Genomic DNA, 22,445 nt, shown 5'->3' on the forward strand with positions numbered 1-22,445 from the left:
GTTGTTTTTTAATCCGCTACAGTCATTTCAAAATGTGCTGGATGACTAAACTTTGACTTGAACCAATCACACAGGAATTTCAGTCAGTGAGTCACTCACAGGAAGGAGCTTATCAGTATTTAGAGGAAGTTGGACGGTTATCACCAGGAGAAATTTGCATCTGCATTTTCTCTGCCAAGCCACATATTTTGTATTCAAGTAGACGACCCGGCGTGACCGTGAACACCTCTGTGGTCAGGAGAGGACGTTTCATTCATGCTGACAGAATCAGATTTTATGGTTTTAAGATGTTTTTTCTTCATTTTGAGGTTTTTTTTGTTGCTTCATTGAGCTCTGACAGAAACATGTCATGTATACATATCAGGAATTAAAGTGTGAAATGTGACAGGGTGTAGATTAGTTTTTGTGAAGAGGCTAAATCAGAACACAGAGAAAGAGCTCCCTCTACCTCACAAACAACACAAAGCATTTTATTTATGAGACAGACATGTTCAGGACACAATACAGTAGACTTTCTATGTTAGATCTTTATATGAATGGATTGGTGTCATCGTGGTTCCTTCCCCCCTTCACTCAGAGGACTCTCCTGCTGACTCCAGCTCAGATAACACGGCCCTGGAAGGAACAGGAGAACAAGAAAGCAAGAAAACTGAGAGAAGGAAAAACACACATGGCATATTACACACAGGTAAATCCTGACAGGACGTTTCCTCTGTGGTTCTCAGCAGGATAACTCATCCCAACACATCGTTTCCAGTCATGAGGGGCTTTTCTTCTTTTGTGCAACTTTAAAGATGCTTCAGTCAGTGACGTTGCATTGATCAAAACTTTACATCTGCAGCATCATGTTTGTGTTTGGTATCTAGGCTCTGAAGCTCATAACTCCTCACAGATGAACTCTACATGCAGAAACTAGGAAGTGATGAGATGATATCTTAAACCTCCTGTAGTCGGAGCAGGTGGAAGCTGGAAGGTGGTGGAGCTGAAAGTTTGGGTGCAGGCCTGGTGCAGCGGCAGAGGCCTTGCAGCTTAAACAGACCGTTTGATTGGGAGGATACGTCGTCAGGTGATTGTGAGAGTGATGCACGATGAAAGTGAAAGTAGTGCAGCAGAGTCACTTGTCTGAACTAGCTCAGAGGCGTCGCTCCATTGAGATGTCATCTGTCACAGAGCCTCCTCTCTGTTTACTTTATTAACCATCCGTACGAGCTCTCTGCCTCCTGAGAGGATGAATGTGACTGACTGACAAACAGACATGAGTTTCATTTGACTTCAGACCAGAGGGGATTAATATAGGCTCAATCGAAGTGGAACGTATTAGACCAGGCATGTCCAAAGTATGGCCCGGGGGGCAATTGCGGCCCGAGGTCCATTTATTTATGGCCCCAAGCCTCCATATTGTGTTATTAATAGCACAGATGTTAATCACCTTCTGAATCATCTGTACATTTGCAGTTTCTTTCAAGTGCACAAACAAAACTAAAGTCAATCCAGAAACATCTCAAAAAGCTTCACATGGACTACCTGTCTAAAGCCGAAGCTCTGGGAATTCTTCAAGACGGCAATAAAGAAGAAACACAAGAACCCTTAAAGCTGACAGGTTTTCAAATTAATGTTTTCATCATGATGAGAAAATGTTCTTGATGAACACTAAAAGTTCAGAAGACACAAAAGAGGACACAAGACAAGATCAAAATTATGAAAGTGTACAGAAAAGGCCAATTAGGTGAATAAAAATGATTCAGAACTCAGGAAAATAATTATTTTGTTCTTAAAATGTTGTCTGCTGGTCAGAAAAGTCTTAAAAACAACATGAAAAAGAAGTGTGATGAAATCCAGATTGTGACCCTGCCATAGGAAAATAATGAGACAATATTTTTCCCACATTGCGCGACCCTAATTAAAAACATTTTCCCCTAGAAGAAGATAACGTTTGCTAATCTTTACATGGTACTTCCTAGTTACTGTTTTATTGAGAAAACATTTAAAATAATTATTAAAGAGATATTTCATAGATAACTTTTAGGATTCCTAAGTCTCAGTAGGAGCCACCGGCCCTGAGGTATTCTGACAACATCATATGTGGCCCTCTTTGAAAAAAGTTTGGACACCCCTGTATTAGATGGATCTTCAATGGCAGCAGGAGAGGGATCATAGGCTGTTTTCAAGACGGCAGGCTACATACTACCTACAAATTTGGTCTGAAGTCTGACTGTTCTGTTGGATCTGGTCTGCAGTATGCTGGGTCAGGCGTAGCTGGATTTACGGTTTCAGAAAGCGGAAGTAAAAAACAGGCAAGCTGATAGAGAAACTGCTTCTTTAACATCACTGATGATTTAAAAAGTTAAAAAGTGGTTTATATGGAATTTAATGATTTTCACAGCACCTAAAAACTGAGTGACCTCGTCAAAAAAGAAGAAAAAAGGATTTCCTTTCTCATAGAGACTCAAAGTCCAATTTTAAGACTTAAAGGCCCTGTGAGGAGTTTTGAACTGGCTGAGAAACAGACTGAAAATGATACTGATGCCTCTTTATGACCTTCAATAGCAAACGAGACCATCAGCAGCAACACTGACACCTTCTCTGTTGTCATTTTTAATGCCTGAAACCGCCCTGAGGGGGTAGGTGTCAGACCAGGTGATGGACATCTCACTTCAGAAACAGCCTTTATTTGGCTGTTTTCATGGAAAATAATCACATTGCCTGATAAAGTTGACTGTTAAAAGACAACAGGATGAGGCTTTTGTTGAAAACACTACTTTTGCATGTATAGGACAAGAGATAAGAGGTATCGCTCTGTCAACAAGGGGGCGCCAGAATCAATACAAAACAAAAGTTCCTCACAGCAGCTTTAAGCCCAGGTTTCTTATTTATTCATGTGATCTTTTCATTTTTATTGGTTGTTCGTTTTCTTAAATGCCTTTTAAATGGAACCTTTTACACTTTTACCATTTTTATTGTTGTATTAGTTTTAGGACATTTTGGTATGTTTTGCACATTAAGTAGTCGGTTCTGTCTGACATCTGTCTTGTAATTCTGTAATGACCTAACATCTCACTGGCTGCAAAACAAGTTTACCTACGGGTACAAATAAAGTAACCTGAACCTGAAGGTTAGCGCTGTGCATTGTGGGAAACAGTACGTGAGGGAGACTGGTCCGCTGCATACTGAGACATGTTCCTGAATCAGTACAACATCCAGGTAGTTTTGACATACTGCAGATTTTGCACTTGTTCACATACTACATACTGAATTTAGACCAAATGAGTACGTACGGCTAGTATAGTAGGATGTTTGAAAACAGCCACAGTGTTTGAGGAGAAGCCTGTGTTTCCTGTTTTTATTGAATAATTGTGAAGTAAACCTGAGGTAACAACTGTTAGGAGAGATTCTTTAAGTCTTTGTACATGAGGCCCCAGGTCCTTTTGTGTTTTAAATTGTGATGTCTAGATCTCTTAAACCTCCCGCCTGGATACAAAACCCTGTCCCGGTGCCCATACCTGCAGCAGACAAAGGGTGTGAAGCATACCTTAGGGGGAGTTACTGAGAGATAAATGTTTAAGTCTCCCCATGTTCGGGGTCTTTCCTCATTCCGACCGCTCGTGTGTTGACTGACCTTTTCTTTGCAAAGAAAATAAAGAAAACCTTGTCGGTCGGCAGAAGTCTCTATTTCATTCTTCACCAGAAGCAGAAAACTTCCACAACAGAAACAAGGAATGGTTTCAGTCATGTCTGGTTTGTCTGATACTTTAAACACACTTTTTCCTGAGGTGCGCACAGAGAAGGTGCTCTGTGACCTCTAAATGACGTCACAGGACTGAGGTGATTGGCTGCAGCTGTCGATTCTTATGAGGAGACTGAGCAACAGACTTATACCCATGAACTTTGGAGAACCAGTCTTTATCTTTTAAATCTAACCAGACCAAAAGAAAAAGAGAAACTTGAACTCAGAGATGAAGCTTGGGCTTGCCACTCAACCCCACAGGACCTGGTCCAGTTTCCAGTCATGAGAACCAGGCACTTCTGTCCAATCTTTATGCCCTGTTCTCTGGTTCACTCTCATGTTAGGTCTGGGGTCTTAATTCAGACTTCTACTCAGGGCAGTCAGTGACACAATCCTCATGAATCTGCTCCTCATCTGTTTGTATGTTTATGGCCTTAATGCCTTTACTCTTATTCTTTAAATTGAACTGATGCATGCTGGTTGATCCCTCCATCTTCAACCAACAAATATCCTCAGGAGCTACACTGAACAATGGATTTACATATTAGTATTCATGTTTCCTGTCCTGTCTTTATGATCAAATCCATGTCACAGATGGTCGACGACTCACCTCTGTTCCTCCGTCAGATCAAACTCAGCCAGCGCTCGCGTTGCCAGTGTTGGTGTAGCAGACAGACAGAAGGTCGCAGACAGCTGGACCAGCTCCACCGCTCTCTGTGGGGAGCACGCGGACAGGAACTCCTCCAAAAGACCCTGACTGTGGAGAGAACACATGTACAGACGGCTCCATCAACATGAGACCGCTTCTTTATCTAGTTAATGTATCAGAAGTGAAACATCAGGAGGAACTGACACCATTCATCACCTTGTACTCGTAACATGTTTGACATATTTGAAGCTTCCTGTCATGACAGGTCGGAGAGGCTGTAACCAATAACTTCAGATTTACCTCTCGTAATAAGCAGGTAGAGGACGTAAGTCATAAAGATGTTCCTCCAGATGGCATCTACTAAAAGTTATACTTAGAGATAGTGTTTCTTTAAAATGATCATGTGAAAGAAAACTAAAATCATTGTTTTGATAAACCTGATCTGCTGAATGGTATAGACAGTGTTTTTGGTAATTTAGTGTCTCACTGTCGCCCTTCTGTCAGGAACCTTGGTGTCATCTTTGACAGTAAGCTCAGATTTGATAAACAGAGCAGGGGTCTCATTTATAAAGGTGGCTTACGCACAAAACGGGGCCTGAAATTGGCGTACGCCAGTTTTCACGCCAAGTTTGTGATTTATAAAAAAAGAAACTTGACGTGAAAATGTGACTACCGGTAAGCAAACTCTGACCGAGGCGTACGTACATTTTAGAGGCAGGGGAAACGCGCGACACAGTTGGTGAGAGGGAGAACTGAAGTCAGATTATATTTTGATGCCTTTTCCACATTTCATTCATTGGATAACAACATTAACAGACCACCATCATCACTAAAATCTACATATTCTATTTGAATGTGTGTCTGTGGTGAGTCGTTTCCAATAAGCTGTCATTAAAAGATAAAAGCGTGTCTTAAAGTTCATCAAATATGTAATCAGCTTTGTCTCACCGTCACATTTCTCCAGTTTCTCCAAGTATAGAGGAAACACACGGGCCGTATCCTAAGGTGTTCGTCTGAACGTAAATCAGCCATGGAGCAAAGTGACAGTCATGTTTTCAATGTTTCTAACGCTGTGCAGAGTCACTGAGTGTAGTTATACTTTAAATAAAGACTGTTGTACGACGCACGCGGAGCGCAGAGACACAGTGACGGCTGCCTCACACACTGATCACATCTTCATCACCTGCATGTGTTTACTGTGTTAATGAGAAAAGTGTGGAGTAAAGCCATGCCTGGTTCTCACAGTTATTATCTTACATATCATCATAATCAGTCAGAGCGCAGGCCAAGCTGCCCGTGATGAAACCAACACATCAAAACTTATATCCATGGATCAAACTTCTGTCAGATAATATCAGAGAGAGGAGATCTCTGAAGGACGTGAGCTCTCTGTAATGTGAAATAAAAGTGTGTGTTCTGTAAACATGAAACACTGCAGTGAGACCCTTGCGTAATGATGAATGATGAATGATGGATGCTCTGGCACTGCTGACGGATACACGCTGCAGCGACGTGGAGTCACTCCATATTTTAATTTGTATTTGTATTTCTTTTGTGTCCCTCCTGCTGTAAGAAACAAACAATGCGTGCTCTCTGACCTCCGCTTCATTCCTCTCTGTTGTTGCCGTGATTCACCGTGAGAACCTTTGATCTTCCGGCTCATTTGTCTGCATCTTCATTCATAAAGCTCTTTGCATTGACCGTATATGGTTGAATGTGGGCGTGAAAAGGGTGGAATACGAGGCTTGAACTACGTGCGCATATCTCCAGGTGCTTTGTGATTCAAAAACAGAACACTGTGTAAAGTTTGCCTTTCTAACGGTTTTATAAATCCGAATTATTTTTGCCGCACGCCATTTCTGGGTTTTCGGAGTACGTTCTCTTTTAGTAAGGATTCTACACACTCTTTTATAAATGAGACCCCTGCTCTGTTGTGAAGACACGCTTCTTCCAGTTGAGACCTCTGGGCAAAGTAAAGTCTACCTCCCCCCTTATGAGTTTGAGAAGGTTATCCACATGTTGATCACGATTGTAACTCTTTGTATGTTGGTGTTGATCAGTCGTCTCTTCGTCGCCTGCAGCAGGTTCAAAATGCTGCTGCACACCTACTGACTGGGAAGAGACGACGTGATCACATAGCGCCTGCACTGGCTTCCCTTCACTGGCTTCCTGTCAGTTTCAGGATCCAGTTCAAGATATTGACGTTGGTTTTTCAAAGCTTACATGGGCTGACACCGCCATACCTGAGTAAGAGTTTGCACCTGCATGCTCCGGCCAGAGCACTCAGGTCAATGACCCAGGTGGTTTTAGATGTCCCAAGATCGAGGCTCAAAACTCGAGGTGACTGAGCCTTTGCGGTGGCTGCTCCCACACTGTGGAACAGTCTGCCTCCTGATATAAGACATGCTCAGACTATTGAGAGTTTAAGTCTTTATTCCAAACGCACCTCTTTGCTTTTATTTTTTGTGGCTTTTTTGTGTTATCTATCTGTTTTCAATATCTATTCTTTTTTAACTACTATTTGTTAGCACTTTGGCCAACTGCAGTTGTTTTAAAATGTGCTATATAAATAAAGTTTGACATGACTTGACGTAAGAGATCAGACTGTTAAATATCTTAATAAATGTAAAATCTTTCACCCTTCACAGAGTGACTCTTGTTGTTTCTCATGTTTGTGTTTTGGGCCGACTTACGCTGGAACTCTGTTCTTGGATTTGAAAAGCTGCAGCATCTCCCTGCAGAGAAACACAGAGAGAAGGATTAGGACGCAGAAAAAGCTCTCCTGGGAATGGACAGGTGGACACAGATACAGGACTATCTCTCGTACCAGGCCTGTTGGGTCTTGTTGGCCCGCAGCAGCAGGGAGGTGATGTGTGAGAGGGAGGCGGGGCTCCACTCCAGGCCGGGCCTCACTCTGTCTCTGTCAAACACACTCCTTACATCCAGAGCACACGCTGCAAAGGACTCCTGAACCTGCAGACACACACACACTATCAATGACTGTGCTTCACTTAAAAGGACTCATCGTGTCGTCTTTACTGACCTCAGGACTGTGTGTGTCTCTGGCCATCAGGGCGAGCAGCTCCTCAACAACATCAGCCTTATTATCGTGTCCTAGAGTCCGGATGTCTGAAAACCAGGGAGAGCACATCACTCTTAGGAAGTCTAACGTCACTTCTCTTTGTTTTTTCATTAGAGGTCGAGCAGGTGATTTATTTTAGGTACACTTTGTGTTTTTGAGAATCCCCTACATCCAAACATCAATGGATCAATGAAATTGGAGTTTAAGTATCTTGGGGTCTTGTTCACGAGTGAGGGGAAGAGGGAGCTTGAGATTGACAGACGGATCGGGGCGGCGTCTGCAGTGATGCAGTGATGCGGACGCTGTAGCGGTCTGTAGCCGAAATGAGCTTTCTCAGCAGAGTGTCTGGGCTCAGCCTTAGAGAGAGGACCAGGAGCTAAGACATCGGAGAGAGGCTCAAAGTAGAGCCGCTGCTCCTCCGGATCAAGAGGAGCCAGATGAGGTGGTTCGGGCATCTGGTCAGGATGCCTCCCGGACTTCTCCCTGGGGAGGTGTTTCGGGCATGTCCATCTGAGAGGAGGCCACGGGGAAGACCCAGGACACGCTGACGAGATTATATCTCTCAGCTGGCCTAGGAGCGCCTCGGTATCCTCCCAGAAGAGCTGGTGGAAGTGGCCGGGGAGAGGAGAGTCTGGGCTTCCCTGCTGAGACTGCTGCCCCTGTGACCCGGACTCGGATAAGCGGAGGAAGGTGGATGGATGGATAGAAAAACTGTGGTCTTTGATAATTCATGCATCATAATAATTTGATTGCAGTTAAATAATAACTCTGACCTTGACTACCCTCACTGAAGAGCCCCAGAGGGACACCTTGTTCTGCACTCCTGCCTGTGCACACTCTGCCCCTGCACACATCGCGCACAAGCTAAAGCTAGCATGCTTGTTGAACTAGTATTGCAAAGAAAGGCAGTTTGATACATAAACAACAACAATAACCACCCAGTTCATCTCCTCATGCTCTCTTTGAGGACTCGTCCTGCAGAGCGACTGATGCAGAGCAAGTCTGACTTCATTATAAACAGCTCTGGTACTTCCCGGTGCAATAGTTTATAACAAGACAGCGCAAGACACTCTTGTTGCATTAGTCTCATAGTTGCTCTAGCTTTCAAGAGAGGTAAGGCCCAGTAAGTGAAGATGAGACTATCTCACCCTCGATAAACTCACCTTTCCATATAGAGGGCAGCAGGTCCAGGCGGCTGTCAGTGTCTAGAGCCTGCAGCAGGTCCCTCAGACCATGAGTGTTCGGGTAATAAAGCTGCAAACACAGAGAGAGGTCATGTTTAAATAGTTTAAATCATTTTACTCTGTTTTGGGAAGTTTATACAGAGAACTAACAGGATGGATTAAGAATATGTCATTTGCTCAAAGACAATTCAGAGAGTCTTACCGTCTAAGAGCGTTATCAAAGGCCAGGGATTGAGACCTTAAAATACCTTAATGTGTCTCCCTGCTCCTAGAAACTTTAAAGTATTGAACTTAGGCTCTGGATCTGACGTATGGATCTGACTAATAATGAGATCATGGTCTCAGTCTCTGGCTCCAGCTTTCCTCTGACGCAGCTTAATTTTTGTTTGGTTCCATTTAGAAGAAAGAAACATTAAAGCAGGGCGGTGTTCAATACTTTGAATTATAGATGCATCTTGCAGGAAAGTTATCCCTGAACGCTGAACTCAGCGTGAGCTCCTGTCCACCTCCAGGCTCATGTTTAAAGGCCTCAAGGAAATAAATCAATAAAACCTACAGACATCAGAAGCATAAGTCCACATTATCATATCTTTACTGATCCCCCTTCAGAAGGGTTATCTGAGAGCAGGAGAGAGACGGGATGAGTGAGAGGAGATGTACTGACCGAGGGGACGAGTCGTCTGTACCACTTCATCACCACGTCGATGTGCTCCATCAAACACAGCAGGCTGAAGAAACGACCGCTGGACAGGACAGAGAAGAACCCGAGTGATAAAGAGCAAACACGGGACACTTCAGGTGCATGAAGCTGGATCTGACCTGCAGAGTCCAGCTGCTAGACTCAGCTCAGACTCAGAGCCGCAACTCTTACATGTGTTTATTAGACGACCAGCTATCCTCACCGTCTCCACTGAAACCTTACATGTGTTGTTGTTGGTGCTGGTGTCGTAATGTCTGTACTTACTAGTAAATACTCTGATTGTAGGAATCTCCCAAAAGCCTCCAGTTTTCTCCGACCTCCACCAGACTCTGGAGCTTATAAGCCATCTCCAGGTCTTTGAGATCCAAACACTGTGAGAGAGGAAAACAGGTGGACTTTATCTGACAGACACGAGCACATTTCATTAAATCTAATGCCTGATGAGGTGAAGAAGAAAGAGGTGTGTGATTAATGTTGATATTTCCCTAAAAGGAATCACATCCTGCAGAAAAGTTGTGTGATGAATGTTTAATACACAAGATAAAAACACACACTTACTATTCTCATGGCGCTGAGGAAGAAAACAGCTGAAAGACAAACAAACACAAAGTCAGAGCGGCACATCTCTGAATGCAGACTTCAAGGGGTAACGGTTTATCTGTTTTATGTAAGCAGATTTATCTCCTTCTTAGAATATCAACATGACTTACTCATGAACCAATATTTTTAAACAGATGCTAATTCTACAAGGTGACACTGACGATCATCGATACGGTAGATACTGTTTGTGTGTAAAGACGCTTTTCATATCAGAGAACATGCAGCATCAGTCACACTCATAAGATCATCTTGGATAAGCTACAGTCATGGCCAAAAGTTTTGAGAATGACACAACTATTAATTTTCACAAAGTCTGCTGTTTCAGTTTTTATAATGGTAATTTGCATATACTCCAGAATGTCATGAGGAGTGATCAGCTCAACTGCAATTAATTGCAAAGTCCCTCTTTACCTTGAAAATAAACTTTATCACCAAAAACACATTTCCACTGCATTTCAGCCCTGCCACAAAAGGACCAGCTAACATAATTTCAATGACACACAGGTGTCACACACATTAACACAGGTGTAGGTGTTGATGAGGACAAGGCTGGCGATCAATCTGTCATGATTGAGTGACTGGACACTTTAAAAGGAAGATGGTGCATGACACCATTGTTCCTCATCTGTTAGCCATGGTTACCTGCAAGGAAACACGTGCAGCCATCATTGCATTGCACAAAAAGGGCCTAACAGGGAAGTTTATAGCAGTGAGTAAGATTGCACCTCAGTCAACCGTCTATCGAATTATCAAGAACTTCAAGGAGAGAGGTTCAATTGTTGCCAAACAGGCTCCAGGGCGCCCAAGAAAGTCCAGCAAGCGCCAGGACGTCTCCTGAAGGTGTTACAGCTGCGGGATCGGGCCACCACCAGTGCAGAGCTTGCTCAGGAATGGCAGCAGGCAGGTGTGAGTGCATCTGCACGCACAGTGAGGCAAAGACTTTTGGAGGAAGGCCTGGTGTCAAGGAGGGCAACAAAGAAGCCACTTCTCTCCAGTAAAAACATCAGGGACAGACTGATATTCTGCAGAAGGTACAGGGACTGGACTGCTGAGGACTGGGGTAAAGTCATTTTCTCTGATGAATCCCCTTTCCCATTGTTTGGGGCATCTGGAGGAAGGCTTGTTCGGAGAAGACGAGGTGAGCGCTACCATCAGTCCTGCCTCGCCCTTGGCCAGGAAACTCCCCAGATCTTAATCCCATTGAGAACTTGTGGTCAATCCTCAAGAGGCGGGTGGACAATCAAAAACCCACAAATTCTGACAAACTCCAAGCATTGATTATGCAAGAATGGACTGCCATCAGTCAGGATTTGGTCCAGAAGTTGATTGACAGCATGCCAGGGAGAATTGCAGAGGTCTTGAAAAAGAAGGGTCAACACTGCAAATATTGACTTATTGCATGAATTCTGTGTAATTCTCAATAAAAGCTTTTGATACTTATGAAATGCTTCTAATTGTATTTCATTATACCATAGAAACATCTGACAAAAACATCTAAAAACCCTGAAGCAGCAGACTTTGTGAAAATGTAATATTTGTGTCATTCTCAAAACTTTTGGCAATGACTGTAGACACTGACACAGGACTTCCACTAGATCTGTGTCCGGTCTGTCTCTGATCTGCTGCGGTCCGGCTCTGTACTCTCGTCCGTCAACACCCACACATTTTAAGAATGCAAAACAGAGCAGGACCGCCGGACAGCTGGAGTTATGTGACCAAGGTTTCCCAGCTGTAATTACTGAATCAAGGATTCTCCTCCTCCTCCTCTCCTCATCCATGTTGTCTTTCTGGTCCTCTGAAAACCTCTGACCTGTTGACTCCAGGCCTGGCTCCACTCATCATGACGGTTTGTTGTTGTAGTTAAGTGAAATACGATCTGGTGATAACACAGAGTGTTTTATTCTGAAAATTAACCGGATGTTTTCATTTTGTTTTGGTGAAACCTGACTTCCTGTCCCACTCCATCTGCTCTGTTGAGATTGATGCGTCGTGCTCCGACATCTGGCAAAAATAGAAGTCTTGTGTATCTGATCCGGAGAACTCAGACCTGCCGGATCAGAGACGCTGCTGGAACGCAACAGAGTGGATCCAGTGGAAGTTAACACATTGACTACAATAGAAACCTATCAGGTCCGGTGCTGTGACGGATCGGAGACGGACCGTACAAAGATCTGGTGGAATTAGGAATTAGACATTGAAAAACACAACGTACTGTCATCAGGGTCCTGACAGGTGAAGCTGCTTCCTGCCAGCTCTGATATCACCTCCTGGAGAACGTCAGTGCTGGCCTGGCGAGACGCTAGAGAGGAAACACGACCACTTAACACGTCTCAGTCCACATACAGCAGCAAACTGAAGTTAATATGAAGCTTAAAATTTAGATTACCTCCTTGGAAGAAGATCGCCAGGACATGATCATAGGAGGCCAGGCTGGGAGCTGAAGAGACGCAGACACAGACAGACAGACAGACAGACAGACAGACAGACAGACAGACAGACAGACAGACAGACAGACAGACAGAGCAAGCATTGATTATAAACAGAAGAACATCATCACCATCATGATACACGTCTTCAGTCCTGAGTCTCACCTATTCCCAAAGCCTTCATCTCGTTCAGAGTGTGAGATGACTGAGCTCTGGCCAAAGAGCCGCAGCGTTTCAGAGCTTTGAGGACGCTGTTGAAGGTCAGCAGGTTGGGCTGAACCTTCTGTTCACTCATCTGCTTCAAGAGCTCCTGAAACAGAGGAACCAAACACAGACAACAACAACATTTTACAGCGTTAGACATTTTAATGTTATAGCCGAGTGGTGCCAGTATGTGTACATAGTGCATTCATTACAGGAAGAGTTCTTAACATCTGATATTATCATACAAAGTATTTCTTCTATTATTATCAGACACGGTGGGTCTCTCTTAGAACTCTTAAAGTTCAGATAAGTGTAGTTTTTGTTTGAGTATGACACATTACCAGTCAGGGTCCAGGAGGCAGACACCCTCTCTACTTTTAAGATTAGTCTTCAAACTTTCCTTTTTGATAAAGCTTATAGTTAGAGCTGGATCAGGCTTGGACCAGCTCTAGTTATGCTGCTATAGGCTTAGACTGCTGGGGGAACTGACACACTATCTCATCCTATCTCACCCCCAACCCCCAAACCCCCTCATCACTTACTTTAACTCTCCCTGTCCCATTAAAGTTACTAACCATAGACCTTTCTGGAGTCCCTAAGCTCCCTTGTCTCGTAGGTTCCTCTGAGCTGCAGTAGACGTCCTCCTGCTGTGGACGTTCCAGACTCCAGCTAATACGGACGTGCTGGACTCCTGCGGCAACAGCTTCACGTCTCATCACTATCACCGCTCTCTCTCTCTCTCTTATTCTCCTCTATCCCTCTTTCCAGAACCAACACGGTCTCAGCAAATGTGTCTAACATGAGTCTGGTTCTGCTCGAGGTTTCTGCCTGTTAAAGAAAGTTTGTCCTCTCCACTGCAACTAGCTTAATACTGTGAGGTGCAATGCTCATGGTGGATTAAGGTGAGGTCAGACTGAGTCTTATCCTGTCTTGAAGTTGGGTCTCTGTTCATAATTTGACAGAGTGGTCTAGACCTGCTCTGTTTGTAAAAGCGTCTTGAGATAACGTTTGTTGTGATTTGGCGAAATACAAATAAAGATTGATTGATGGATTGGTGGATTGATTGATTGATTACATGAACATTGACATCATTTTTTAAACGAGTGTAAACGTGAAGAGACTCACAGAGATGCCGTCCCATCTCTCGTTGTATTTCTCTTTGACCTCTGGAGCCGCTAAGATCAGGGCATTGAAGATGTGGATGTCAGCTGCAGAGAGAGGACGGGCTGGTAAGTCTTACACACCTTATACAAAGTCAGAGAATACCGTTAATACCTGGGAATAAAGTCCTCCAAAAGAAAACTTCACTACTGTTGTTCATAAAGGCCTCTAATAACATGAAAACAAAGATCTCATTCAACTCCTGGAGGACAATCCATGAGAGCTGCTGAAACTTTGGATACCCAGAGCCTCTTCAGTGAAAACCTGAAGATGTTAACCTCTGCTTTAACAGGTTGGAGGGGTCATACCAGGAGTTATACAGGATTCTGAATTGAATGCACACATTTGTTTTGCACCTGTTTGGCCACGCCCACTTTTACACGTTAATTCAATCAGTTGCTTATTTCAATATTTCAATACTAGTTACAAAACTACACTGCTCCACAATTTAAAATGTCTCAGGAGTCTCGGTCATCATCTCCAGGCTCTTCATCATCATGGATACAGTCCTTAATGCACCGCCTGTACAATTTCTGCACACTGAGATCCACTTTTGGGTTGCTGCAGTCGCCGTTAAAACTACAGCTCATGACCCGGAGTAACCCCTTTAGGAGACATTGGATCTAGTGTTGGAACTGGCTCATGACCCCTTCATGAACACATTAGTGAAGACAGTTTTAGGGGAAGGACATCATTCCCTGATTGGGCAAATATGTAAAAAAAATAATCTCCAACAAACATTTGAATGGTGAGTACAATCATCTGTTACATTGGTTACTGTCTGCATGATAACGTTTCATATTGTGTGTAATGATACTTTCCAGTGTCACTGTAAGGGTCATGTGCAATATGAATATCTGTTTGAACTCACCAGTCAGCCTGTTGTTCAGCATGTCAGTGTATGCGCTGAAGGCCTTGGTGTAGGCTCCGTGCTGGAGAGAGACAAACAAACACATGAACCACTTGTCACCATGTCACCATTTCTAGACGAAGCTGTTGTGCTGCATGGTTCGTACCTTCACCATGCCTCTGATCAGAGCCGAGTAGCAGCGTGTGTCTCTCTCTGGGAGGAGGTTAAAGATTCGTTCTGCGTTGTTGTTTTCTCTCCAGGTCGACTTCAGGATGTCTGCCGACCGACGGACTCTGCCTTTCTTTCTCTTCATCGCCTCCTGAGAACAAACAAAGGACAGCAAAAGTCAGACAACATGCAGGTGTGCATGCTGCAGCGAGACGTCTTCAGTTTCAGCCCTGATCATGTGACTCACCATGTCCTCCGTCTGTGGTCCTTCCTCTGCAGGGTCGCTGTCACAGTACAGACAGATCAGGTCCAACAGATCATGAGTGGTTTCCATACAGACAGGTGAGCCTGGATCAATTCAATAAAACAGACCTGTTACAGCCTGCAACTGCAACCACAAGGGCATTGTGTGTGTGTGTGTGTGTGTGTGTGTGTGTGTGTGTGTGTGTGTGTGTGTGCGTGCATGTGCGTGTGTGTGACAATGTTTGTGTGTAGTACATATTTATCCTCTGTGGTGATGATGAAGCACCACTGAGGCCCATGAACTACACGCTCACTGTGGCAGCCATTTTGGCCAGTGACATCCATGAAGAGGAAACACTGAATTTGACAAGACTGCAACCTTTCTAAATAAATGTGTGTGTGTGTGTGTCTGCATGCGTGTGTGTGTGCGTGTGTGTGTGCGTGCGTGTGTGTGTGCGTGCGTGTGTGTGTGTGTGTGTGCGTGCGTGCGTGCTTGCATGCATGCATGCATGTGTGTGTGTGTGTGTGTTCTCACCGGCCTGCAGCAGCTGATCAAACATTTCAACAGCTGCTTTAACTTTCCTCAACTTGATCCGTTCCTTCAGAGCGTCTTCACTCACCTCCTCCAGACACAGTGACACAGTCTCTGGCATCAGACACTACACACACACACACAAACAAACACACATAATACACACACACACACACACACACACACACACACACACACACACACACACACACACACACACACACACACACACACACACACACACACACACACACACACACACACACACACACACACAAACACACAAACACAAACAAACAAAACATGGATTAAACAGTTCAGGCCCTCTGTGAGCCTTGTTTGGTTTTATGTGACTTCATATTCTGTGTGTGTGTGTGTGTGTGTGTGAGAGAGAGAGAGAGGTCTTACAGGTATATGCGGCTCAGCGAAGTCTTTCTTGAAGAACTTTGGATTATTGTTGATAAAGTATTTGGCTGCAGATCTTCCAGACTCCTGGGCGAGAGAGTAGAGCCTCTGCAGGAAGAGAAGAGAAGACACACACTCAAAACACACATCCCAACAACGTTCATCCACCTCATGATACAGAAACCAGGGAGTCACTACGTTCATGTTTCCTTACTGACTCACTTTGAGCTGCTTTGTTGTTATTGTTTGTGATTTGACTCCATCTGTAAACTGCTCCATTAGAGTATAATGTTGAATACACACTGTTTATTAAAACTGGACTTTCGTTGCTCAAAGCGTTTTTACACGACTCGTCACATCCACACCACGTCCACACACTCACGGCAGAAGATGCCTCTGTAGGGGACCATCAGTTTTCCCTAAATCCATTCATATGCATTCACACACTGCTGACCATATAACCATGGGAAATTTGGGGTCCCCCAAGGACACTTTTGCATGCCGTTGTGGGAGCTGAGATCAAACTTCCATTCTTTCGATAGAGAGATGATTGACTCGCGCTGAGCTGCAGTGAGGTAAGGGGCTCAACTTTCACTTCGTGGAAGAAGAAGTTTATTCTGGTAGCATAGTTTGCATTAAAAGAAAACACTAAATGATGCAGGGACACTAATGTGGGCAACAAGGAACTGGCAATGTAAACACTGAATGTGTACAACAGTTCTTGGGTTTTTGGCTCGAGCAGGATCTCTCTTTTTTATGCCATATTTAAAAAAAAAAAAACAAGGCCTCAACTGGGTTTCTAAAAATAAGTCCTGCATAACAGAGAGGAATAGGAAAATGATTGTGCAGGCTACTATACTGCCAGTTTTGGACTATGGAGACACACTTTATATGCATGCACCAAGCAGCAACCTCCGGTCTCAAAATATGAAGCCCATGCCCATGAGGCTGGCTGCAGAAACACAAGAGACCACATACACACCAATTCAAAGAAGATGATCTTTACAGCATTAATAAACATGTTTACAGCCTGGTTCAAAAAATGACTTGGGTCTACATAGCTCATTTCTCTATCGGCACACACTGTACGGGGGTGAATTTTTTTCTAATGCCACGGTTCAGAAGATATAAGGACGACTGACTTGACTGACAGGCAAGAACACTGTAATTGTTGGCTAGGAGGCTCAAACCCCACCTCTTTACGTCACACTTTGACTGGTTGAGGTCCGCATTTCCAAAACAGCGCTTCAGAAACAGATGTGTGACGTCACGATTACTACGTCCATTATTTATACAGTCTATGGCGTGCACCTGCTTCTGCATTGTAGCCATTGGATGCAATATATCCCTGCACTCTTCATCTTATTGTGACCTATATCGCAACGTAGGCTGGTCCTCGTTGGGACTTTGTAGGAAAAAGCACAGTATTTAGGTCGACTCCCTCCCTCCATGCCTGACTCGTCTCTTGTCTCAAAACACATCAAACCATACAACCAGATCCCAAAACTGGATCACTTTAAAAACACCAAGATTTAGATCTGCATGGGGAAAGCCTGCTTTTGGTATTTCTGCTCCCATGATGTGGAATAACTTTCAAATGACAGCTAAACTCCCCCCTCTGATATATTCTGACACTTTTAAAGAGGTAGTGTCTGAGCTATTTAAAGAAAGTACTTCAATTGTTTTAAAACATGAAGGCATTTGGAACGGTGCAAGTATGAATGTGTTTTTAAAGTATCTGTGACTGTTATAACTGGAATTTTGTTTTAATTGTATTGCTGCAGGGCACCGCTGAAAAATAACTCTGTCTCAGTGGGTCCTCCCTGCTAAAACAGAATAAATAAATAAAACATATACAGAGTGCCGCCATATTTACTTTAATTAATTTAACCTACAATTTTCCAACTAAGCCAAAATATCTGCATTAAAAAAGTTTATCTTTCATTATTCAAAGCAGAAAAATGAAAGTGATTTTTTTAGCAGAGTGATATAAAGTTGTTGGGTAATAAATAAAAATCAGCTGCATAAAAAATGATTGGTTTGAATTAAAATAAATTAAAAACTGATGAATGGCATTACAAAAAGGTCCCACTATTTACTGGGACATTTAATATTTAAGACAAATACAACATGATGTTACATCCCTTGATAGTAGAAATGACTCAAATGAATACATTTAACGTAAGAGGAAAAAAACACCTGACTTACAAACTCTGAGGAGGTCCTGGGGGAGAGGTACGGATCATCCTGGAACTGGTAGGAATATGACGTTGGATCCTAGAGTGAGAAAATAAATAATGTAGCACATCTCCTCAACTGACTCTACATCAAACTAACTACTTAAAGATATGAAGGAGCTCTCACCCTGCTGACTGTCGCAGACAGAGCCTCCAGTACTGCTTCTTTGCTCCTGTTTAATCACATGTTATTGTTATTGTTATTATTATTATTATTATTATTATTATTATTATCATTACTGAGTTAAACTTCTAAACACATACCATGTTTTCTTCCTGGGGATGACGATAGTCTCTGATGTTTCTACAATAACATTGAGAAACAGTTAACACTCATGTGCAGTGTGCATAAAGTTTGGACGGCATGTGAACTTATAAATTCAGATTTCTCCCACTGATGTTGCTCACATCCTCGTAAACAGTATTACCTTTAATGTTTTCTGCAGCTTGTTGTTGCAGAGCTGAAGTCCAGCCAAAAGTCCTGGAGATAAAAATGAGATGTTATTTTGTAAAGTCTAAACAATCAATCAGACTTGATTTGTAAAGCGCTTTTCATACAATGATATTGTAACACAAAGTGCTGTACATAAAAAGTAATAAAAAAAAGTATAAATTAAAAATATATATTAAAAAAAAGAGAAGACCCCCAATCCCAATCCCAGGCTGACCCTAAACCCAACCCACAAACCATATATAAAATAATAATAATAATAATAATAAAAATGTAAAAATAAATTAATAATTATATTATTAATAATAAATAATAATTATTATAAAATAAATATATGAATAAATAAATGAAAAAGAAAAAAAGAAGTTAATGACAAACTGAGGAAACACTGGAGGAAAATTTTGATGTTAAAACTCAACACAGGAAATTAAACTCACCAAAATAAAAATAAATGTTTTAAGATAATAAAACACAAATATTAAACCAATAAAATAAACTAAGATGCTACACTAAAACAGAATAAAATATTAAAATTCTTAGAGGTAAAAATCTATACAAATTCTCAAAATGATAAGATCTAATTTATAACTAAATAAATAATGAAATAATCCACAAAGAAATTTAAATAAGTACATGAATAACTGAAATCAACTTTACAAATAATATATACGCGTTTGTAATTATTTAAAATAGGACAATATGTACTTTAAAAGTGATAAAGTAAGATGGAATAAGACTCAGTTAAAAGGTCGGTCTTGAGTTTGCTTTTTTAAATGTTGATACTCTCACAGGCTCTTGTGATAAATATAATAAATATGAAGAAGCCAGACCATTAAGAGATTTAAAAACCAATAAAACAATCTTAAAATATATTCTAAAATGCAGCTGTTTCCTGCAGAGTCCACATCCTGTGAAGCAGGTCTATCTTTAGATGACTTGAGCGTGTTATTATTATTTAGTATAATGCACCTTCTTTCTGCCAGGCTCAACATAACATTAAGATTAGCAGAATAAGATCTGTACACACGATTAATTTCTCATATATTATATTCTGCAAATCGTCCACACAAAACACCATGTCCACCCCAGGATAACTTCAAAACAGGGATAATTCACCGTGCCACCCTGGTGTCCCTGTAGTGTTAACTAATAAAGACATGACCTCCTGTCAGAGGATGCTAGCTGCATGCTAGTGTAGCATCGTAATATGTAACATATCAAAGTAAACTGAATACTATTAAAGTGTTGAACACCTTTAACTCATCTCCTACCTGTGACCCCATGACTGCTCCAAGTTATTGAGTATAAAGCGGCTGTTTCTTTGGAAGTAGTGCCCTACGTGCTTACAGGGAGCCGCCATGTTGGAAGGACTGAAGGATCATGGGAGGGAGAAACCATCAGCGCGCAGAAAGGGGGGGAGATACATATTTATTTAATAATAGTTTTTGACGATTTATTCCACTTTATTCACTTTTAACACTTAAACAGCACATGTATAGTGAACAAAACTGATTGAAAAAATAAACATGTATTGTTTTAACTGTAAATGATATCCATATGTATTCACTGTCACCCCCCAGATATCCTAACCATGGTTTGCTCCTCCCACGTGTGATACAGGAGCAGCTCTCCGTCGCATGTGGTTCAACTTTGAGCCATGACTTTAGAAGAATGAAACATTAAAAACAAGGCTTCGTGATCCTCCAACATGTTGTTCTCTAAAGAAGTGCCATGGAGGCGCTTAGATGGCATGTCGTTCGGCATGTACTCCGCCGAGGAGATCAGGTGAGAGAGAGAGCTGCTAGCTTACATGCTAGACATGAGTTCATAACAACATGTGGGGATCTATGGTGGGGATGTGATAGTGTGCTGTGGTGGGGTGTTAATGTGATCTGCAGTGTTATTTAAAGTTTCTAACAGATGTTACACATGTTTTGTTGAGATATGATGATATTACCGCATGATTAAAGCCTGTAAAACTAGAGGACATGTCTTTAGATACAGGATGATGTTGTCACTCATGGTGTCCACTATCTTAGTGAATGCAATGTACCTCAACCATAGAGAGGTCAAGATAACATTAAACCAGGGTTACCAACTTTGAGTGTCTGACTGGAGTGAGATGTTTATGACATGGACCTTATTACATATACTTGCATTTAATCACGTGCACTTATTTGGATCACACATGGATTTAATGGACATGGGTGTTAAAAGTATTCACATTCATTACTCAAGTAGAAGTACAGATATTAGGGCTTAAAAAGACTTCTGTAGAAGTTAAAGTATCAGCTCAAGCTTTTTACTCAAGTAAAAGTGTAAAAGTTACTGGTTTCAAAACTACTTAAAGTATAAAAGTAAGAGTAATGTAAGTAGGAAAGAAATGCCATTAAGGACAAAGCTTAGGCTGCACCACAGGGCCTATAGTGCACTACCCCACCTCCCAAAAAACATGTTTCTAAAGGCCGTAATGACTTTAATGTTATATTAATATGTCAATGTTGAAATATCTGGGTTGCACCTGTTTCAGCCACATTTATAACCATTGAAAATTAACACATTTTATTACAATGCAAACACATTAAAGAACCATATATGTGTACTACTGAGCACTAACATGTTTCATGGAGCGGAAGATATGATGACTAGTTTCCTCTAAGTATTGTAATGGTGCAAAAAGTCCAACTTCACAGGCATGTTATCAACAGCCTTTATTGTAATGTCAATGTACATCCAGCATCAAGCACCCACACACATTCAAGACCTGGAACAAATGGTGTTGACCAAAAGGGTCTTACTCAACACGAAGGCTAGATCAGGTTTGATGACGCGCACAAATGTAACAAGTAAGAAACTTGGCGGAGCGTGACACACTATAACAAATCCATAACAAATCACCAGCATACAGCTGACGGTGCAAACTGAACTTTTGTTAGTGATTCAACTTTCCTTCTACTGAAGTAAGGTAACAAAGTGTTTGTACTTCGTTACTTGACACCTCTGCTTGAGGGACAGGGGCGAGGAGAATAGAAGATTACATTTAAACATATGGAGGCAGAGGTAATAAGAGAGGGTCAGTTTTAACATCTAAAACTTTGTTCCTGCATTCTGGTGAATATTTTTGTGTCCATTTGTGCTGGATACTAAACTGTGTTAAAAGAAAACCCTAAAATTATTGATTCATAAATAACAAAAAAAGAAAATGAATTCAAAACCCTGAAAGAAGCTTTAATTCTAGTAAAATGTGTCCTTTTTTTTTAAAGAGGTCTCTTTTAAAACTGAGTTGTTCAATTTAAATCAGAAGTCAAAAAGAAAAAGATTAAACACTTAAATCAACAAACACTTTCTGGGATGTTAAACTGAACTCCCAATTCTGTGTCAGTCATGGGTCCCAATCTGTCAGGTAGAGATAACAATGATAGTCTAACTAAAATAAAGGATGCTTTGCAGCATTTTCATTTTTACTGCAATTGTTAGACCGATATCGAACGTCCTAAGGTCACTATTTGGCACGTACCTCAATTTTTAATGTGGAGTATTTAGCCTACTGTCACCTTACTCTGCACGAGTTTACGATGTGTCCATGGAGCCACCTTAAATATCAAAACTGTAACTGACTGTTGTTTTTGTTTTTTAATCGTCTCATGTTCATTATCTCTGACACAAGTTAATCAGAGGCAAAGTCGAGCAGATCAGAATCCTATTTTGAAGCAGCTTACTGATCAACATGGTGATACACCACAGTGTTTCTATGGTTGAGTGTTTTGGCGTGAGATTTGTCTGGGCAGAGTGAGAGAGGGACACTGACGGTGAAAGTGTGTGTCACACA

At 42.0% G+C, this 22,445-nt stretch overlaps 2 protein-coding genes and 1 non-coding gene across 3 annotated transcripts in view; 1 reads left to right on the plus strand and 2 right to left on the minus strand.

The window, feature by feature from the left end:
- Positions 1-439: 439 nt before the first annotated feature.
- On the minus strand, positions 440-20,016 carry ptcd3 (pentatricopeptide repeat domain 3). The gene is made up of 23 exons (XM_034689256.1): positions 19,888-20,016; positions 18,594-18,646; positions 18,430-18,469; positions 18,293-18,338; positions 18,137-18,205; positions 15,932-16,036; positions 15,527-15,650; positions 14,996-15,096; positions 14,747-14,899; positions 14,602-14,662; positions 13,695-13,777; positions 12,531-12,675; positions 12,326-12,376; positions 12,152-12,238; positions 9,898-9,926; positions 9,604-9,710; positions 9,304-9,382; positions 8,619-8,709; positions 7,417-7,502; positions 7,201-7,346; positions 7,067-7,108; positions 4,335-4,481; positions 440-615 (listed from the first exon to the last, which is right to left on the minus strand). The coding sequence occupies exons 1-23, from the start codon at positions 19,974-19,976 to the stop codon at positions 570-572; spliced, it is 1,980 nt and encodes a 659-aa protein (XP_034545147.1). The 5' UTR covers positions 19,977-20,016; the 3' UTR covers positions 440-569.
- On the minus strand, positions 15,232-15,368 carry LOC117818131. The gene has a single exon (XR_004632320.1). It is a non-coding gene; the product is annotated as a small nucleolar RNA SNORA5 (small nucleolar RNA).
- Positions 20,017-20,210: 194 nt separating the features above from the next.
- polr1a (RNA polymerase I subunit A) overlaps positions 20,211-22,445 on the plus strand; it is a 46,542-nt gene continuing 44,307 nt past the window's right edge. Inside the window, exon 1 of the mRNA XM_034689255.1 lies at positions 20,211-20,401. Coding sequence (XP_034545146.1) covers positions 20,325-20,401 — 77 coding nt within the window. The 5' untranslated portion in view covers positions 20,211-20,324. The remainder of the gene's footprint in view (positions 20,402-22,445) is intronic.

The sequence above is a fragment of the Notolabrus celidotus genome, chromosome 8 (assembly GCF_009762535.1).
Source record: "Notolabrus celidotus isolate fNotCel1 chromosome 8, fNotCel1.pri, whole genome shotgun sequence".
In the NCBI taxonomy this organism is placed as follows: Eukaryota; Metazoa; Chordata; class Actinopteri; order Labriformes; family Labridae; genus Notolabrus; species Notolabrus celidotus.

Bases quoted from the DNA above. Each gene is read 5' to 3' on its own strand.
- ptcd3 (XM_034689256.1), bottom strand. From the start codon at position 19,976: ATGGCGGCTCCCTGTAAGCACGTAGGGCACTACTTCCAAAGAAACAGC. The intron at 18,647-19,887 runs GTAGGAGATGAG...TTTTATCTCCAG, and splicing joins GAGCAGTCATGGGGTCACAG to GACTTTTGGCTGGACTTCAG. The intron at 12,676-13,694 runs GTGAGTCTCTTC...CCTCTGTTTCAG, and splicing joins AGAGATGGGACGGCATCTCT to GAGCTCTTGAAGCAGATGAG.